The sequence below is a fragment of the Sus scrofa genome, chromosome 10, assembly GCF_054392235.1.
Source record: "Sus scrofa isolate SSC_HxYL_T2T_F1_AM1 chromosome 10, Sscrofa_HxYL_maternal_Yorkshire_Landrace_v2.0, whole genome shotgun sequence".
Taxonomy (NCBI): Eukaryota; Metazoa; Chordata; class Mammalia; order Artiodactyla; family Suidae; genus Sus; species Sus scrofa.
The window spans coordinates 74,900,115-74,919,414 of record NC_139392.1 but is presented as its reverse complement, the minus strand read 5'-3'; the positions used below and the strand labels follow the sequence as shown (position 1 = coordinate 74,919,414).

General features: G+C 46.0%; 1 protein-coding gene across 33 annotated transcripts in view; it reads right to left on the bottom strand.

Annotated features, from left to right (window-relative positions):
- BEND7 (BEN domain containing 7) overlaps positions 1–19,300 on the bottom strand; it is an 86,792-nt gene that overhangs the window by 25,474 nt on the left and 42,018 nt on the right. For 19 of the 33 annotated variants that reach the window (XM_084980245.1, XM_021064856.2, XM_021064850.2 and 16 more), the window contains one exon: positions 13,171–13,396. The exons of 7 other annotated variants lie outside the window; for them this stretch is intronic. In XM_084980245.1, coding sequence (XP_084836371.1) covers positions 13,171–13,396 — 226 coding nt within the window. Of the gene's footprint in view, positions 1–11,399; positions 13,397–19,300 lie in introns of those variants that run through there. 7 more of the 33 variants (XR_014817955.1, XR_014817959.1, XR_014817961.1 and 4 more) reach the window with 2 other exon arrangements.

The window sequence follows — 19,300 nt, the reverse complement described above, 5'->3', positions numbered from 1 at the left end:
GAACCCAGCAAAAGGAGAACCAACCCTTCTCTTAGCAGAAGGGTGAAGAAAGAACTTCCTTTATACAGTGGTGAGCAGTTAAAATGAATAAGCTAGATTTAGAATGTATTGATACGGATAAATCCTGAAAAAAAAAAAAGAGACGCCAGCATGCAAAAAGTGCAGTATGGGGCCATGTGTGTAGACTCACACATTCGCAAAACAACAGCACATGTGATGGATGCACACACACTCAGGCAGTATAAAGGCAAAAGAACATGAACAGTGAAGAGTCATACCAACTTCACGTTGCTCTGGAGCAGGAGGGAGAAAGAGTCTGGTGAAGGAATATTTAGAAAAATAAAGGAGCGGGGTGGGAGTAAAAACTAACATCTGGTTTCAATCTCAGTGGTAGGACGAAGAAAAAAGCTATCTTGGAAAATGTCTTCAGTGCGTTCAAGATGAAGAGGAATGTTCGCATCTGGCCTCTAGACTGCTTCCTACTCACGCGGACAGATGCTTGTTCTTCAATCAATCCAGGAGCAATCAATCCCAGGATGAGCAACGCCAGCACTGGCCAGTTGCACGTGTATGCCTTACACACATTCTCTCTCGGGATGGGCACCAAAAGCTTCCTTTGGAAGAGCCAGGAGAAGACGGGCTGATCTGCCTTGCTGGGAGTAACGTGAGGGCTAATCCATCACCCTGCAGGTCCGGGCTGAATCACCACCTTCCCAGGCAAGGTCTTCCTGAGGTCGTCAACCAGTGGTTTTAAAATAATACCATCTATGGATCGTCTAGACTACAGACTGAGAAAGGGCAGACACCACAGCTCTCCAGTTTGTGGCTGCCGCATAAAAGGCAGCATAAAGGTATGGTCTGCAAAAGAATAAATCTGAGAAAGTCCTTTTCTCTGGTCTATGACTTAACTTGAAAGAAATGAAGGAAGAAATTTTTCAGTAAATAGCCATCGGTCTTAAAAGACCCTGAGTCCTGGGGTTCATTTCCGGTTTGATTTAACAATAAGACTTCGTGAACTTCACCAGTGGTTGTGCCCAAATACGAAGTCTTTAGAATCAAAGGAAAGGAGATACAGTTGTGTGAACGAAATAATGATGGAATCAGAAGGTCCTACTGAATTGGGTGGTTGCAGGAGCCTACAGGCCGGTCAGCTGGTCCAGGAGAATAACAGCTGACCGTCAGGTAACGGGTCCATTAGTGGCTGGTCCTTGTACAGGGCTGTAACTCTCAGTTGTGGTAATGAAAAGGACTCTATGATCCATAAAACTGACTCCCAGTCATATTTATTTAATTATGAGAATTTGGACAAAGTTTAATGAACTATAGTATTTCTGTACTGGAAAAAGTAGCCACGCCTTACTTTTTTTTTTTTTTTTTTTTTTTTTTTTTTTTTAAGGAGAAGATAAGGTTTCAAGACCTTAAGAGGCAGAGTCAGGAATAAATCTACAATCCTTGATGTTCCCCAAACAGGTGGGACTTGGAGGCCTGGACGATCTTGTGGAAGCATAGCGATTCTCAGAGATTTGAGGCCAGAGTAGCCTGGAGGAAAGGCACCATAGACCCAAAGCTGCCTCCCTTTGTTCAGTTTTTGCCGCAACCGTGCCTCTGTCTGAAAGGACGCGTCTTTAGTGGTGTCTCACATTAAACGGAGTTAATGTTAATTTACTTGGATTTCAGAAAGCCCTCGGCAGAGCTCATCAGTAACACAGCTCGTGGGAAACACGGAGAACCCCTCCCTCCCGCTGGCTGTGTTGGAACACGTTTGCTTCAGGTGCTCCATGTCTCTCAAGGGGGATGAATTATATCTGCTACATATTAAGATCTGGTTAATAACACGCTTTGATGGAGTGGCGTTTTACTATGTACCCCCTTTTTTGGCATAGAGAGATGTTTCAGGATCATAGATTTGCAGAAATTCTACTTGGAAGGCATCTTGGAAAGAGTAAAACTCATTAATTTCAGAGATCAGCAACCGAGAGGCTCAAGTGAGGCAAAATTTAAAAGATCGGGAATCATCCGTTCAAATGGGTGGGCGGTGGCTGAAAATCACACGTGCACCAGCACCCAAGCACTGCTTTGAGGAATGCTTCTGTTTATCTCTTCTTTAGAGAAACGAATGGGGCAAAGTGCAGAGTTTTCCTCTTGGCTTTTAAAGCTACGGTTTCTTGGCACGTGAACGTTCAAAGTCATTCCATGAGGTCCTGAGGCCATCCACTAGCCAGTAACAGCCTGGGACCAGAATGAGTTACCACACATTTGGGAAGTTCAGGGACCATCCCATCCCTCACAGCCACCTCACTTGGGAGACGGCCAAGGTGGGAAGGGCAGGAGTGGGCTGGGAGAGCAGTGAGGGTGACTCGGGTCTCGCCCCTAAGGATCGGGTCAGCAGAGCCACACGCCCTCCGTCCCTGCTTCCTTTCCCCTGGGCGAAGATGCTGGGTGTCAGCACAGGACGGATACCCCAGAGCTGGGCTTTCAAAATGTCCTCTTCATTTCTAACGGTGACAACTCCCTTCTAACTAAGATTGGCTTTCAGAAAGTTTGGGGCTTATGTTGAGGCCACAATAAAAAAAATTTTCATGCTTTTCCTTGACACCTTCTCTTTGAGGCACCAAGGTGCTAGGATGATGGATGTGTGTACCGTCGTATCGAGAAGTCTTGCTGGAGTTCCCCTTGTGGCTCAGCAGTCCACTAACCCAAGTATTATCCATGAGGTTGCGGGTTCAATCCCTGGCCTTGCTCCTGGATTAAGGATCTGGTGTCGCCATGAGCTGTGGTGTGGGTTGCAGATGCAACTTGGATCTGGCATGGCTGTGGTGTAGGCCGGTAGCTACAGCTCTGATTTGACCCTTGGCCTGGGAACTTCCATATACTGAGGGTGTGGTCCTAAATCGCAAAAAAAAAAAAAAAAAAAAAAAAAAGTCTTGCGATGGTAAAAACAGAAAATCACACATTTAACCTACTTTGAGATTCCCTCTTGGGGTTTATGAGTCAAAACCCCACACCCTTTGGAGATGATTACTCTTCCGGCGTGAATCAAAGTGAGGCAAACTCTCTGGGTTGTGAATTGTGGAGGCTGCTTTGGTATTTAAGGATAACCAGTGCTTGTAGAGCCCTCATGGAATACCCACTGGGCTTTGTACTCAGGATGCCCTCGATGGTTTTGATTGGCAGGATTTATACCATCCTTGATGGCTCTGCACCCCTTGGGTTTTCTGTGGCTGTTGTTTCTTCCAATCTTCACACTCATATTCTGCCTTCTCGAATTCCAGCTGCCCTCTTCCATCTTGTCACGGAGAAGCTGTGTGTGTATCCTGTTATCCATGCCCTGCACATGTCCGACGTGGTGGAGTTGTGTTTCAATTTTTAAGAAGCCACTCTTTTCTTAAAAAGTCACTTTTTCTTAAAAAGGTGACCGCCGGACTCCCTCCACCCCGCTTTCCTTCCTCCCTGCATTTACTGACCTTTAATTATGTGAGCATCATTGTTTCATGTGCCAAGGAATATGCAAAGCAAATATTTCCCATGTAAGATTTGCCCAAGAGGAGCTGCCAACCTTGCTGGGAAGACAAGATACCCAAACACAAGTAGGCTGACTATGTATCTTCATTTTCCCAGGACAGTTCAAAATGTCTGTCGTCCTGGTGATGAACAGCACTCTTTCCTTTCTCAAAAGTGTCCTAGTCTGGACAACAGATGATAGAGTCATCCTCCACAGAAACCCTGTGTAGCAAAGCCAGGGGTTAAGGAAAATTGCTAAGCTATACACAGATAAAGTGTGCTGCCGGAAATCAGTGGCGGCTCAGACATCAGGAGAAAGTCTCATGGCAGAGGGGGTAAGACTTGCGCTGGACCAAGAAGAACCAATTAGATTTGTCTACAAAGAGAGAAGAGCACTGCAGCCCCGGGGAACACAGCATAACTCCAAGTCCAACATGAGTATGCGATGCCTGAGGAAGAGTGCCCGCGCTGGGCTGGTTCGCTGGGTAGGAGTCCTGGGGAGCAGGGCTGCAAGGAGAGGGTCAAGTTATGGGGTGGCTGGAAGAGGCCAGTGTTGGCCCTTGATTTCGTGTGCAAGGAGGAGGTAGGGAAAATGTCAGGAACTCACTGGACCAGTGGCTGTCAGTATATAGTAAGACCCAGAAGAAGAAAGGAGGGGCAGGGAGGAGGTTCAAAGAGTTTTTCTGCAGGACTTTCCTGGAGCTGGACCCGGATAGGGTCAGAGAGGCTGAGGACCAGTGAGGGGAGAGGAAGGATGCAAAGGATCGCCGGGCTGGGTTGGTTAAGTGGGATTTGCGGCAGAGGAAAAAAAGCACTGACAGTGACTGTGAGCTTTCACACTTGAAAAGTAGGAGATCACTGATGTCTCTGTCACAGATAAGGTGTGTGCAAGGGTGCCTAGTGCTAGAAGCCTTGTGCCACCTTTCCAGCGATACCACCCGACTCCAGAAAGAGGCGAGGCCAGGCCCCTGAGCGTCAACTCTCCCTCCTGTCCACTCTCACTTGCTGCTGGCTTCTGCCTGCATTTCTAATTAGGATCTGCCCACTCTTAGCTGCAGGTGGCTGAGCTGGCCCAGAATGGCACAGGTGGTAATGAAGAGGTGTGGAAAGGCAAGTACGGAACATAACGGATACTGGGTTTCCCCTGTGCTCAGAGGGATGGGGCTGATGAGGGGATGCTGAGAAATACCAGCAGCTGACGGTGGAGAGGTACCAAAATCTAATCAAGAACCAAATGCAAGAAAGAACCTGGAAACACAGTCACCATGGCAGAAGACTTGACTGTAGGGAGCAGTCAGTGAGAAAGCCTGACTAATTCCAAGAGGCAGCATCTCTGTCTGCTAAGGGAGTGTTTAATGGGACAGATGCATCCATGCTCGCTCTTACACAAAGATGTCTTGAAGGCAGCCACCATCGGTGACAGCTTTCAGTTCAATTTTAAGTAAAAGTCTATGGATACTGAGGCATTTACTTAATGGAAGCTGACACAGATCCTGAGTTTCTGAGGGCTGACCATCAGTCCCTAGTACCACAGGGACAGCAGATATCCTAGGCCCAGTTGCACACGCACCTATAAGGCAGAGAGCTAAGCAAATGCCAGTTCCCCAATCTCCCAGGTTTCTGCTGCATACCTTGAATGAGACAGTAACTGTTCATGGACAGGAGTTAGAACGACTGCCAGAACGCACATATATATGTATGACTGGGTCACCCTGCTGTATAGCAGAAATCGATACAACACTGTAAATCAACTATACTGTAATAAAAGAAATTAAAAAAAATTCAAAACCCCACAATTGCCAGATCACTAGCATCAACTACAGGTCTAGGAGAAAAGCTACAAGGAATGTGATTTGACCAATTTGGGACTTCTTAGACGATTCTGCCTGGGAGAGAACACAGGAGAGATTTGGCATTACCCAAAGACGCCAGGGAGGTTTTTAGATCAGCCACACAATTCAGGGATTTAAAGAAAAAGGGAGACGGGCTGTGGAGAGCACACTGATTTCCGTGTTGAGGGCCGTGGCCAGCCCACGTGGTGCCATGCTGCAAATGAGGACGGGGCCGCGTCCTGAGGACATGCTACTTGCATCTGCCGGAAAACTGACACCATAAATACACAAACCGACATCGTCCACAACGGGAAGGGTGTCCATAACATTGCAAGAGGCAGAGTGGTGCTGGAGTGGCCCTGTCTGGGTGACAAACTCATCTCTTTTGACAGGAGGCTGTTTATGTCAACTCTTGGCATCGGTGCTAAAATGCAGGTTGGCTAAGAATTCAGGAACTGGGAGTTGGAGCAAATCCTTGCAAGTTAATCCACATTGGGCTCCTGTGATGGGCTGAAGAAAGATCAATAAAAGCCACAAGCGCCTTCTTCATAAATTTCTCCAAGTTTCCTTTTGCTCCTGATGCAGCAAATAGGTGGAGCTATAATTTCAAGGAAGGTGAGGTTCCTTTTCTGAGCTTAGGAAGACCACTGACAAAGTGGGGACAGTCCTACGACTCACTCTGGCCACCAACCCCTAGGATTCTGGTTCATCAAGTCTGGGATGGAGCCGAGGCAGCTTTCAAATGCAGCTTTAAGAAGCACATCTCTGGCTGAAAACCCCTGGGGGGTAAACTATGCTTGGGTCCATCTCATTGGCATTTAATTCATGAGGTTAAACACCTTAAGGTGAACGGGTTGGTGAGGACTCAAGGCCCAACACTTAGAACAGACTTTAAACAGCTGTTGAGGCCAAAGGCTTTCACCCAATGCCTTTTTTTTTTTGTTTGTTTGCGCTCATGCTCGGTCCAGGGATCCAACCCATGCCCCAGCAGTGACAACACCGGATCCTTAATCACTAGGCCACCGGGGAACACCTGATGCCCTCATTGACGTTTCACCAAACTTATTCTGCTCATCCTTCAAGGTCTAGTTCAGAGGTCACCTGTTCCGTAAGTCCTTTGCTGACAGGAGTTTCCAGCCTCTGTCATTGACGGGCACTTGACATTTCCTCTGCATAGTCCTTTGGTCAGGGCCGTGCCCCATTCATCTTTGGCATAGAGCTTTCATGCCTGCTGCTGATTGTGAAGTGTGAGGTCAGCGACAACGCTGCGGACAGCTTGTGTTCTCATGACTTATCCGGTACCGGAAAGGCAGCCAAGACCACGTTGTCTGTACCACGCTACTTGGTGAGGAAGCTGGCTGGAGAGGGGCTTTGAGCCATGGAGGAGGCTGGCCGAATGCCTGCCAAGAACGAGGTGACATTTTTCGCTGTGGTGATGAGGCCTCACGGAAAACTACACGTGTGGTCAGTGATCCACAGCCAGAGTCGGGCTGAAGCCCGGCCCCTCCCTTCTTCCACTCTGGTAACCTGTGCAGTCAATCACTCGAGTCCAGGGAAGCACTGCCGGCACGTCATGTAACATGACAGGAAAAAAAATCGGGTTAAGCCCCAGAGAGCTAAAGGATGAGAGCAGCTGACACCCGCTCTCTTCTCATTTGCTCCAGGAAAGATGAGGGCAGCCTTCAGAAAAGAGGTGCTCTTTGCGTGGAGGGGGTGCGGGCGCACCTGCAGCACACGGAAGTTCCCAGGCCAGGGCTTGAACCCGCCCCACAGCACTGGCCCGAGCTGCTGCAGTGCCAACAGGGATTTCCCGAGAGTGGCTCTTAGAACAGAGAGGAGGTGAACTTGTGTGGGAGCCCGTCAGGTGCAGCTCAAGCAGATTGTGACTTGGCAGAGCCAGAGGCTGGAATCGGAGCCGGGCTGGCACTGCTCTTCCAAGGGTGATCCGGAGACTGTCTGTGTCTATCCCCCGCAGTTGTCCATTCAAAATTCAGATTTCTGGGACTCCCCTGCACCGACTGACTCAGTCTCTGAGGATGGGGGCCAGAAATGTGAGCTTTGAACCAACCCCTCAGGTAACCGTGATGCACACTGGGCAGCCACGGAAGGGGATGGACAGGTGGGGCTCTGCGAACGGAACCGCCCCGAGGTTCAACATCACCCACCTGTCACCGGGCCTCACGCGAAGGCGGGGAATGCAGACAACACCAACCACAAACAGGGCTGAGAGTCAAGCGATCAATCTGATGTCATTATACAGTGGTTACACACGATTTTGTTGTAGATTATGCAGTTCTATCCTGTTTTAAGCTGACACGTGAAAATATGAACAGACAAGTTAACAAATGATAATTCATTTCCCAAAAGGATTCCTGAATGAAACCATTCATCAACTGGTTCCACTGGCCAAACACTTCAACTAGAATTGAATTTACACACAATGCTGGACGACCACTCACACGCAGTGAGACTTGCGTGCTTCACGGTTCTATTCACAGAAACATGTCGTAAATGCCTGTTTCCCTAGAGAAGGGGTCACGCTTCTACTCCCCTCCCTCCCGTGAGGGACTGATCCTCTCTGTCTTCGAAAGAAGACCTGCCCTTGAAGCTAATACATAAACTGAAGGACACCCCAGCTTTACCCAGAAATTCATTCCGAACATAATACAACCACTGACTGGTCATTTCATTTTAAATCATTGGTATGGCCACCTTCCCAGTGGCCCTTATGAAGAATCCAAAATGCTCGATTTTAAGATAGAAATTTAAAGTCAGGATACTTATCTTTTCAAATAGTCCTCAGAGAAGGAAAGAAGAGCTTTGGAGTCAGAGAGGCCAGGGGTTAAATCCTGGCTCTCTCCCCATCACTAGCTGTTTAAGTTTACTTAATTTCTCAAAGGCTCAGTTTCCTCTCCCTCAAATGGAATTAAAACCATCAACATCATAGGGGTATCTGAGTCCAAGCTGATGTTTCAGGCTTGTTCTTACACGGGGTTCTCAAAGCACCAAGAGGTTACCATCAAGAAATACCTAAGAAATCAGGTGTAGATTCCACCCCCAAACATATTAAAGTCTGTTTGAGAGCAAAGAGAAAACAGCCATTCACTCTTGGGGAACATGCCCAAGGAAACGAGGCATGATATACAATAAAAATGAGAAATAAAGGGATTCTTCAGTGGAAAGTAGAGAGAGCCTACATGTCTCTAGAGTTGCTGGAATAAAAGGAGAGGTTCTGGTGGTCTGTTCAGCAGAGCCCCTGAGAGGTGAGGTCATGTGAAGTGTCAGAAGCACAGCTGGGTGTCGGGAGAATCCTCACTCCCGCCCAGGGGTGAGGGTGGGGGGGATGCTCTGATCCCAGTGGGCTGTCTCTGCAGGTGGCAGGTCATTGGCCCTGATGCTCCGGGGAGCAGCCGTAGTTTGTGCTACAGCGTGGGTTGCATGGAGTGAGCTGGGGCAGTGGAGTGGTTCTTGCACTTGACAAGCAGAGGCCATTTCCTTGCAATGCAAGTGGATCCTAGAATCTAGTGTAGTTAGATGGGAATAAAACCTTCTCACCTAATCGCTCTGAAGCTGAATACAAAATCATAACCCAGGTTCGAAAAATGGCTTTCCTGCAGCTATACTTTCTGAAGAGTGTTCAGGAATGTGTCAGTGGCGTCAATATCCAATAACTCCCTAGGACGCCGTGCTCGCTCTCCTGGCACAGGGCATCAGGAACTAGGTAGTCTTCAGCAGGAGCACATGCGTCCTGAGCTCCACGCTGCATCAAATCCAACCTAAAGCCAAGATACTAAACTATGCTCAGGACCAAAACCTGAGACTCCACTTAAGATCCTCAGCTGTTTCTTTCCGGAGTTAAATTCAGAGTGCTCAGGTGAATGGCTCTACTTAAGGATCCTTTCGTCCTCAACACCTGGGGTCACACCTATAGGTGAAGAATTTTTAATGAATTACCAAGGAGTGCTAGCTGCCATAAGACAGATGAAACCAAGTGGAAAACATGTTCTCTCACAAGAGGCTTATATTTTATTTTCAAGATACTACGCCACGGGAAATATTAATTATCACTACACAGAGCGACGTTCAGCACCCCACGATAAACTCTGCTTTTCGGTCCGTTCCTGTTCCCAGTTACAAGCGTTTTGCAGGTTTTCCTTCATCTTTTTTTCCCCACTCTTGTCTTGACCACCTCATCACTTTGTCTGAAACAAAATCCAGCCCCCCCTTGTTGATTTTACTTTGAAGATTTTGTAAAACCGACCCATCACGTATATTCCGGGGCTGTAGGACTTTTCGGATTAATACAGTATTGGTGCACTCCTCCATAAAGGACAGGGAAGAAAGACTGAATATTTAATATTCTCTAACTCTTTTCAATGTATGTGGCAGACAGCCGTGGTGACATGAGTAGCCTTGCCACTGTTATGTAGAAAGAAACCATTCTATCACTTTGCCAGACTGCTCAGACTCGAAAGCCTTGGTTAAGGAAATAAATTTCTCCAACTCTAAGAATGGCAAGAAACACTGGGTATGATTATTCTATAAGGCCTTCGATTTGGGGTTGCTCAGATTTCCTGGGTCTCTCCCATGTATACACGTTATTAAATTTTATGTGATTTTTCTCTGGTTAAAAAAGAAAGACCTCCAATTAATAGCTACTTGCAAAAAACACTTTATATTGTAGCATGTGGGTTAATAAACTTTTAGCGAGTGAAAAGATGGTCGGCAGAGGAAAAAAATACTAGGGGATTAGGAGAGTTTTATTCCAATTTATATTCAATTTCGGTTTCTGTTTTTCTGCTTTCATTGGTAGTTTATTAACTGGTAGAAATTTATAGCAATGTTTTGATGTCAGTTGTTCCAAATTAGGTGTGGGAAGGCCTGTGCATGGATGTTTAGTACCAGGCCCATTATGCCAATAAATTAAGGGTAAAGGCGGGATGAAAAATAAAAACCTACATCCATTCACTCACCCAACCTGCATTTATGGAAACGGGGCTGTGTGCAGAGCTCGCAGTGAAGTGCCACGGGCATAAGACAAAGCTTGTCCTCAAGGTGCTTGTAAGACATTGTCAGAATAAATCAGGTGAAAACTGTGGCTAATCCGAAGGAGGAGAATATTCTCTTAAGAGAGACAAACCTGATAGCACATTCATACTTTTTTTTTTTTTTTGCTTTTTAGGGCCACACCCAAGGCATATGGAAGTTTCCAGGCTAGGGGTTGAATCAGAGCTACAGCTGCCAGCCTACACCACAGCCACACAGGATCTGAGCGGCATCTGTGACCTACACCATCGCTCACAGCAATGCTGGATCCCCGACCCACGGAGTGAGGCCAGGGTTCGAACCCGCATCCTCGAGCATACTAGTCGGATTCCTTTCCCCTGCACTACAAAGGGAACTCCCTGAATTAATACTTTTTTTTTTTTTTTTTGTCTTTTGTCTTTTTTTTGTTGTTGTTGTTGTTGTTGCTATTTCTTGGGCCGCTCCCGCGGCATATGGAGGTTCCCAGGCCCGGGGTCGAATCGGAGCTGTAGCCACCGGCCTACGCCAGAGCCACAGCAACACGGGATCCGAGCTGCATCTGCAACCTACACCACAGCTCACGGCAACGCCAGATCGTTAACCCACTGAGCAAGGGCAGGGATCGAACCCGCAACCTCATGGTTCCTAGTCGGATTCGTTAACCACTGCGCCACGACGGGAACTCCTGAATTAATACTTTTTGAATTCATACTTGTTGAATGAATACTTCATACTTTGGAAGATGTAGGAATGTCCTCCGTAACTGGAGGGGGAGGATGGAGGCCTTTCGGCTTTCCGTGCTTTTTTATGGTTTGGAGTTTTTACGGGCATGTATTATTTTTGCAATCAGGAAAAAAATCAAAATAAGAATATTTCTATGAATCAACACTGCAAATAAGTAAATATCCAACCTCTCCTGACTTAGGTTGTTGGTGCCTTATAAATGGACTTCTGTCTGGTCTCAAGCTTTTTTGTTGTGCTAAAAGTATTTCTAATGCCAGCTTTCATTCAACAATACAAGAAGCGTTTAGAAAATTTAAGTTTTTTGATTTGAATGATCTGCTTTACTACGCATTAGAGCAGAAGCCTCATTGCCACTTTTATTTCCTGCTGAAGAGGAGGGATGTGAAGAAGACGAAGGCATATTCTCTACTTGCGTTGGTAATGTATTTTTTCAAACTACTGGGGGATGTCTGGCCTCAGCTGAAAATGGTAGAAGAAAACCCATATCAGTCTACTGATAATGATTATTATTATTCATTATCATCTGTGATTAGGGTAACTCTTCTACCATCATTAAAACGGAACATGGCCATTTACGATTCCCTAATTTCTAAACACCCTCGTATTCTTAATAAACTGCCCTGGAAAAGAGAAAAATCAAGACAGTTCCTGGCTACGTGACAGCGTGTTTAAAAGCTTCAGCATGAAAAGCACCACCGGCTTTGACCTTCATGCTTCCAGAAGCCCAGCCCTATTAAATCCAAACGGGACCTTTCTTCACTTCAGCAAGTCCTAGTTACATCACTGACTATTCTTCAAACTCTGTAATCTTGGGTTTAGTGTCGCTTCAGGCTGAATCATTCTTTTCAGAAATGGCACAGATTGGGATATCTCCGCAGCTTTTCTTATTTAATGCAACTCAGCTGTCACTTTATGTGAAAAAAAGTGGGTTGGAGAATGAGAAATTCTCTGTTAATTGAGGGCCGAAGTCCTTCTGGCCATGAACAAAGGCTGCTTGGAACTCGCTAACTCCATTTAAAAATCGCATTATTTTGAAAAGTTAATTGCGGGTTTCCAAGTATCCTCAAAGTGCCATTAGACTCATTTCCTCATTCTGCACGATGGTGGGTGGCAGGGCCAGCTGGGGCCGGGGCGGTGGGGGGGGTTGCTCTCTGTGGGTCGTCGCCCATTCAACAGCCGGACGACACAGCAACGGGGCAGCGGGGAACATCCTGGTCAGTGATTTTAGCGCCTCTAAGGCCCCCTCCCAATTTCATGTTCCTGGCAGTTGTGTTTATATTTGAGAGTTCACTCACAGTCTTCCTGAAAATTACATCTAAATACTTCTGTGACCTAAAATTGCATGTATCAGAGTCCTAAATAATGACACTTTAACATTAAGAAATAAGAGAAAAAATTAAATTAAAAAATACATCTAGGATGTGGAAGCGGACGTAAATGAAGACCTGCTTGTATGTGCACCTGTGAGGCTAACCCGATGCGGTGGGATTGAGACACATGTTCCCAGCTGTTAAGGGAGAGACCCGTGGTCGTCTCTGGTCATCTGACTAGCATGACTCCAATGTCACAAGACCAGCGTGGGGTTTGGCGTCACAGTGGGTTCACTTCCATTTAAAATGTCATCAGTGGCAGTGACCTGGTAAAGCCACTTCTGAACTTCGGAGAGAACGGTTTCACTTTATTTTCAAAAAAGCATCATGGCGTTATTCTTACTGAACAACTAAACACCGAAGTATAAATGCTATTTTGATGACGTTGTTAGAAATTACTGAGAGGAAAAACAATACCTTCATTTCCAAAGTTAATCAAGGAAAAAACTTCCTTCTGGTTCTGCAGCAGATCACACTGGCTCTTAAAATATGATTTTTAACGAATTCCCATCACCTGGAAACAGCAAACGCTAGTGGTACTTGGGGTGGAGCTCATACCCAAAAGCCACGCCAGTGGGCAACAGCCAACAGCAAGTTCATTTCGCCGCTGGCTCGTGTACTACAGCTTCAGCTACATCTTTATGGAAGGAAGGCAAAGCTTAACAAAGACCCCATAAAATGAAATGATGCAGACCAACCTTTGATTGCACCCACAATATTTTGGTCTAGTCCTTTCCGGTTGTCATTGAGTCCTCTTTTCCTCTTCCCATTGGGTAAGGAGTTAGCCAAAGTCTTGTCATCAAAAAATGCACACACCAATTTTCTAAACAGAAGGCTTCCTGAGCGAGTGTAGTTTGACAGTATAGAGTCCAGCTGAGATTTAGGCATGAACACATCGAAGCCTTCAGCAAGTTGCACTTCTGGCTACCAAAAGAACATAAATACATCATTAAAAGCAAGATTTGAAGCAACCGATTTAAGGCATATGAGCCACAGAAAAACATCACTAGCTATGGCCACGTCCACATAGCCTGCAAACCCCTCAGCCCCGGCTCTGAGGGCCCGTGTGTGCAGTTTACAGAACCACTGACTACTTATAATTCACCAAACAAGATGCTCTAATTCCAATATTAAGAAAAGCAGTGGAGAGAAGTACGTTGAAAAAGCATTCTTGGGAGTTCCCGTCCTGGCTCAGCGGAAAGGAATCCGACTAGGAACCATAAGGACATGGGTTCGATCCCTGGCCTCGCTCAGTGGGTTAAGGATCGGGTGTTGCCGTGAGCTGCGGTGTAGGTCACAGACACAGTTCGGATCTAGTGTTGCTGTGGCTGTGGTGTAGGCTGGCAGCTGTAGCTCTGATTGGACCCCTAGCCTGGGAAGATTCATGTGCCTCAGGTGAGGCCCTAAAAAGCAAAAAAAAAAAGCAAAAGAAAAAGCATTCTCAGTCTTAATTTATAGATAGCTTTCTCCTACGTTAAATAATTTGACCTCATTTGCTCAAGGACATGAACCTGGGGCTACCAGGTGAGCCTGGGGTTGGGATGTGAACCAGGCTTTTTGTACTGTGCCAGTGGTTTTAGCTGTGGAAGTGGAGTTTTTTCTTCAATGAAACTTATGTCAACTAATACAGAAAATAAAAATGCTGAGCAGGTGCCCGGGCAGTTTAAATTCAGCCCTGACCCCTGCGTTTGGGAGGCAAATCTGGAGCTCCACCCCAGAGCACCAGAGGAAGGCCCATATACCAGGCACTGGGCTTTCCTGGCTGGGACACTGGATCAGAACACGGGGCGGCTGCTTTCAGCTTGGACTCCCTACCGGAGAAGCTCAGGCACTGGTGGTACATTTCGCTATGGCGCACCATGGATTTGACAGCCCCCTCTCCAGCTTTCAACCCAGCTCACACCATTTCCTTTTCGAAGCTCCCTCCTATAACGCCTTCTTCCCCAAGGAGGCAACGAGGCGCCGGCACTGCTGCTTATCTGACATACTTACAGGACTGTGTTTATTACACTGTATTATAATTATTTACTAGACGGCAGCCCTTCCTGGTGCTGGGAACCCAGACTTTGTATCTCTAGGGCCTGGCACACAATAGGCACTCAAGAAATTCTTGTTAAGTAAAGTGCATGGGCCATAACCTAAACTATGAAGTCATTCGCTGTGGATCATAACATGGTAACTGCAATAACTTGGAGGTGAAAAAAATGCAGTTGTTACACTTTTCATTAGAAAAAAAAGAAACCTCGTTTAAGATGTTTTATGAAAGCTTACTCTCAGATATCGTATTTAAAATTTGCAAACCTGGTACTACTTTAGATTTTCTAGACTGTACCGGAAATGTGAGGATCTGGGTTTAGTTTTTCTCCTGGAGAATAGGAATTAATATTTTTGTTTATTCTGTTGCTCCTCAAAATGCCTGGCTATGTCCATAGGGTCCTGTGATGAGCAAAGAGCTCAGGGAAGGGCTTAAATTTGTCAGATCACATGGGGGAAGATTCTGGACCCAGCAACTCCCAAATGGAATTCTCGACAGGACCATTCAGAAGGTCATCTCCCTTCTCTGCTTTACTTTGCCCCGCGACTTCTGGTGTCAAAATGCTTGGTAAATATCACTATAAAAAGTGCATCCACACTGCTGTCAGATGGTTTCCTGCCTTTTGCCCCTCACAGCTGGTCTGTAGAGGAGGCTGATGGGAGCTGTGGGGGTGTGCCCCCAACTCCTGGGACAGAAGCTGTACACTTGGGCACTCAATGCATGTTTGTTGAACGACTCCATGTAGAAATGTTAGGACTAAGAATGTTCTATCATCAAAATCTAAGGTGAAGTTTTATTCACAACCAGAATTTTATTTTGCATACCCTATGGCTGCATCTAGACCTTTTATGCTAAATGAATTGACCACAGATTATTGCTAAGTGCTCCTATACCATGTGAAAGCCAAAAAAAAAAAAAAAAAAAAAAAAGAGAATTCCAGTCTACTTTCTAGAAACAGCAACTCAGCTCTTTTAGGAGTCAGGGGGGCACAGAAGCTCTTAAATTTGCACGAGTAGAAAGTGAAAGACCCCAGCTCACCTCATGCCTGGATTCTGATGCCACCAAACAGGTGTTTAAAACTCGTTCGCCTGACCTCTAAGACTCCCCCGGCTTTCCCCTCTGACTGGTCTTGTAGAACCTGGACCCGGCTTGAGAGAGACTGACCTCCACTAGCCACCAGGTAGAACTAGCCGCTCTCTTCTTCACACACTCAGAGTACTTTCTATGAGCCATGTTGCTGGCACTTTCCACACTGCATTTACGTAGCTGGGAGTTTGCAGTTCTCATCAGAATGTGTGCTCTTCGGCATTCAGAGTGCCAAACGCCCAGCTAGTACCCGATAGATTTTTCTCAGAATAAACAAAACACTATGTATGGATTCATTCACAATGACTAGTATTGATTTCGAGGTCTTGTGTCCCTACATAAAGGAAGCGGGTGTGAGGGACCCGTGCTAACTCCGGGAGCAGATGGCCAACCGAGAGAACACTGCTCTGACTCAGCCCACCAGTGTTTCCTGCACACCCTCCGTGTAGAAGGAGTTAAGGTCAGGCTCATTAGACAGGACACCTGCATAAACCCCTCTCACCCAGACTGGACAAAGAGAAATGCCACAAGGCGGGTACAGACCATTAGGCAGCATCTGGCTGGAGAGGGGGACAGGGCCTGGGTGGAGGGGGTGGCCGGGACAGCATTTTGTCAGGTCCTTGGAGGAGGATTTAGGAGAGAGATGCCGTTGCTGTTGCTTGTTTGTCTTTTTAGGGCCGCACTCGCGGCATATGGAGCTTCCCAGGCTAGGGGTCGAATCAGAGCTGCAGCTGCTGATCTACACCACAGCCACACCAATGCCAGACCCAAGCCGCATCTGCAACCCACACCACAACCCCCAGCAACACCGAATCCTTAACCCACTGAGCAAGGCCAGGGATTGAACCCGCAACCTCATGGTTCCTAGTCGGATTCGTTAACCACTGCGCCACGACGGGAACTCCCCAAATGAAATGTCATTTGAAAAGCTAGACTTCCTTTGACACAATTACTATTTGATACCTGAGTGAGGACAGGCAGCTAACACAGTACTTTACAGATTCTATTGATTACTGAAGTAATATGATCTTTAAATGATGACATCCGAAGTATGGGGCAGGATTTACTACACTTGGAGTCATCGTTTTAAGAGTGAGGAGTCTGAATTCCCACTATAAACTTGGATTTCCACATGCATCTTGCCTATTTTCAGTACCTCAGCCACTTGGCACAGGAATGTACCAAATGCTGGATTTTCCTGATCTGTTGGTGTTACATCTTACGCCCAGTCAAGTTCTGAAGGCAAAAACTGTCATGAGAACTCTAGAAAATGTTCCTGGACCCAGGCCTCTGGACATTAACAATCTCGTTTCTCTCTGTGTTTCTCCCTCTGTGGCCTCCTCTTGCTTAGGAGTTGGGGTTAAGATGTAATTTAGCGCGGGGATCATGGAACACCTGGTAAATGAAAAGATGTTCCCCCAAGTCTCCCTGAGCATAGCATGCGCTCCCCTGTCTAATCTAAAGAAAAATACGTGAAACAATTTTAAGGAGATCATAATGAATAAATAATAAATTAGGGATCATGATAAATAAGGGAACATTTCTGATACTGGCTATTTCATGTCAGGTATTATTGACAGCAAATTACAGCAAGACATGTCAAAAGCTACATGTGGTCATCGGTTAAAAGAGTAAGAAGAAGTGCAGAACAGTCACATTGGGCATTAGCCCCAGATTTTCAATTACAAATTACACATTCATTACACACAATAGTTCGGACACTTGACGGAATACCTAGTCAGGTTTCAGAGTGGCTCAAGACTGAAACCTTGGGGGAAACTACAGATGAAAAGACAGAATTCTGTCGAGTAAGACTGAGTTTGGACTGAAAACATATAACAAAATTGATGAGAATGTTTAAAGGCTGTGGACTCAGTCTTTCTGTTCATAATACTGTTATATCCAAGGATCCTTTATTCCCATTTAGTATTTTTTTTTTAGTGGTTTACTAGATGTATTTCTAGGAAGATGAGCTTTTAGTTTATGAGATTTTCAAAAACACAGACCCCCTTCACAATTACTTCATTTTGCTCACAAATGTGATCTGTTTCTGTTTGAAGAAAATGAAGTTCTTTCCTATAATTCAAGTCTATTCCAGGTAGATTTAGCAAGTATTACAGTTCCCATTTATCAAATGCCATGGCCAATGAGCTGGCTGCCCCCAAGAACCCACTGGATGGAGAGGCAGGCCTGCTCTTGGGGGCCAGCTGGCCCAGCTCCAAAAGCATGGCCTGGGGTGAGGCAGAGCTGAGAAGCACTGTTTCAATGGGGCAGAGGCTGCACGGCTGACCCACTGTGCAAGAAACATGTTCTGGAGCAAGGACGAGATGCTCAAGCAGGAGTTCTGCCCAGAAGAACGGGAGTTCCCATCATGGCTCAGTGAAAGGAATCTGACTAGCATCCATGAGGATGCAGGTTCGATCCCTGGCCTTGATCAGTGGGTTAAGGATCTGGTGTTGTCCTGAGCTGTGGTGCAGGTCGCAGACGAGGCTCGGATCTGGAGTGGCTGTGGCTGTGTTGGAGGCCGGTGACTACAGCTCCGATTCAACCCCTAGCCTGGGAACCTCCATGTGTTGTGGGTGTGGCCATAAATAGACCAAAAAAAAAAAAAAAAAAAAAAAAGAAGTAGAACATGGGTGGCATAGTGGGTTAAGGATCTGGCATTGCTGCAGCTGTGGTGCCGGCCACAGCTGTGGCATGGGTTCCATCCCTGGCATGGGAACTTCCACATGCCACAGTTGAGGCCAAAAAAAAATAAAGTACATGGAAATCTCTAGCCTAGTATATACTGAATGTTGCATAGGATAATAATTCCAAGAAGTCATTAAGGAGCCAATCATTTATCGATTTCTATTTGACAAAATTTTGGTGGAACTAAGAATTCAATGTTAGAAAAGACAATGCAATTTGGCTCCTCGAAAACTTCTTCGTGTGCTTGCATAATGAGACATTGCCGAGCCTTTCAGAGAGGTTTTCAGCTTCTTCCCTTCTCAGGTGGTAAATTAATGACTCTGAGGACTTCAGCTTGATTTATGCTAAAGATATTTGAGCCAGAATGTTTAATACAGAAGATTTTAACCACGGCAGTCTAGCTTCTTCTATCGTCACTCCACTGAAACTGCTCCTCCAAGAAAATGTCCACCTCTGAGAGCCTGTCCTTGACCTCCAGGCAGAGGACCAGTCCTGTTCCGCCAGGGTCCCAAGCCTATGCCAGAGCTTCTGTCATTAGTTTATGTGTTTTCCTCATATGGTCCCTGAAGGGCAAGGACTATCTCATTCATTTCAGTAGCCCTGGAAAATGGTGCTAGAATATGCACGTATTTGCTACCTACTCTATTCCAGGCCCTAGGCTAACACACATTACGTGGGTTTTCTAATTTAATTCCCATCATCCTGTGAAGCAGTCACTATGACTATCCCCAACTGGTAGATGAAAAAACTAGGGCTTAGAGAGATTAGGTAACTTGTTTAAGATTCTCCAGCTAACAAGTGGCGAAGCAAAGATTTAAAGCCAGGCAGTCTGCACTAGAACTTAAACTCTCAAGCATACACTGCCTTAATTTCAGTGTGTCACTGAATAAATTAAAAAAGTCTCTGGTTTGATTGATATGCTTTACCAGTTCCCAGTGGATTACTTTATTTACTAGGCTAAGAAGAAATTAAGAAAACAGATTCTGAATTCAGAAGCTATTTATGTTGAAAGCACC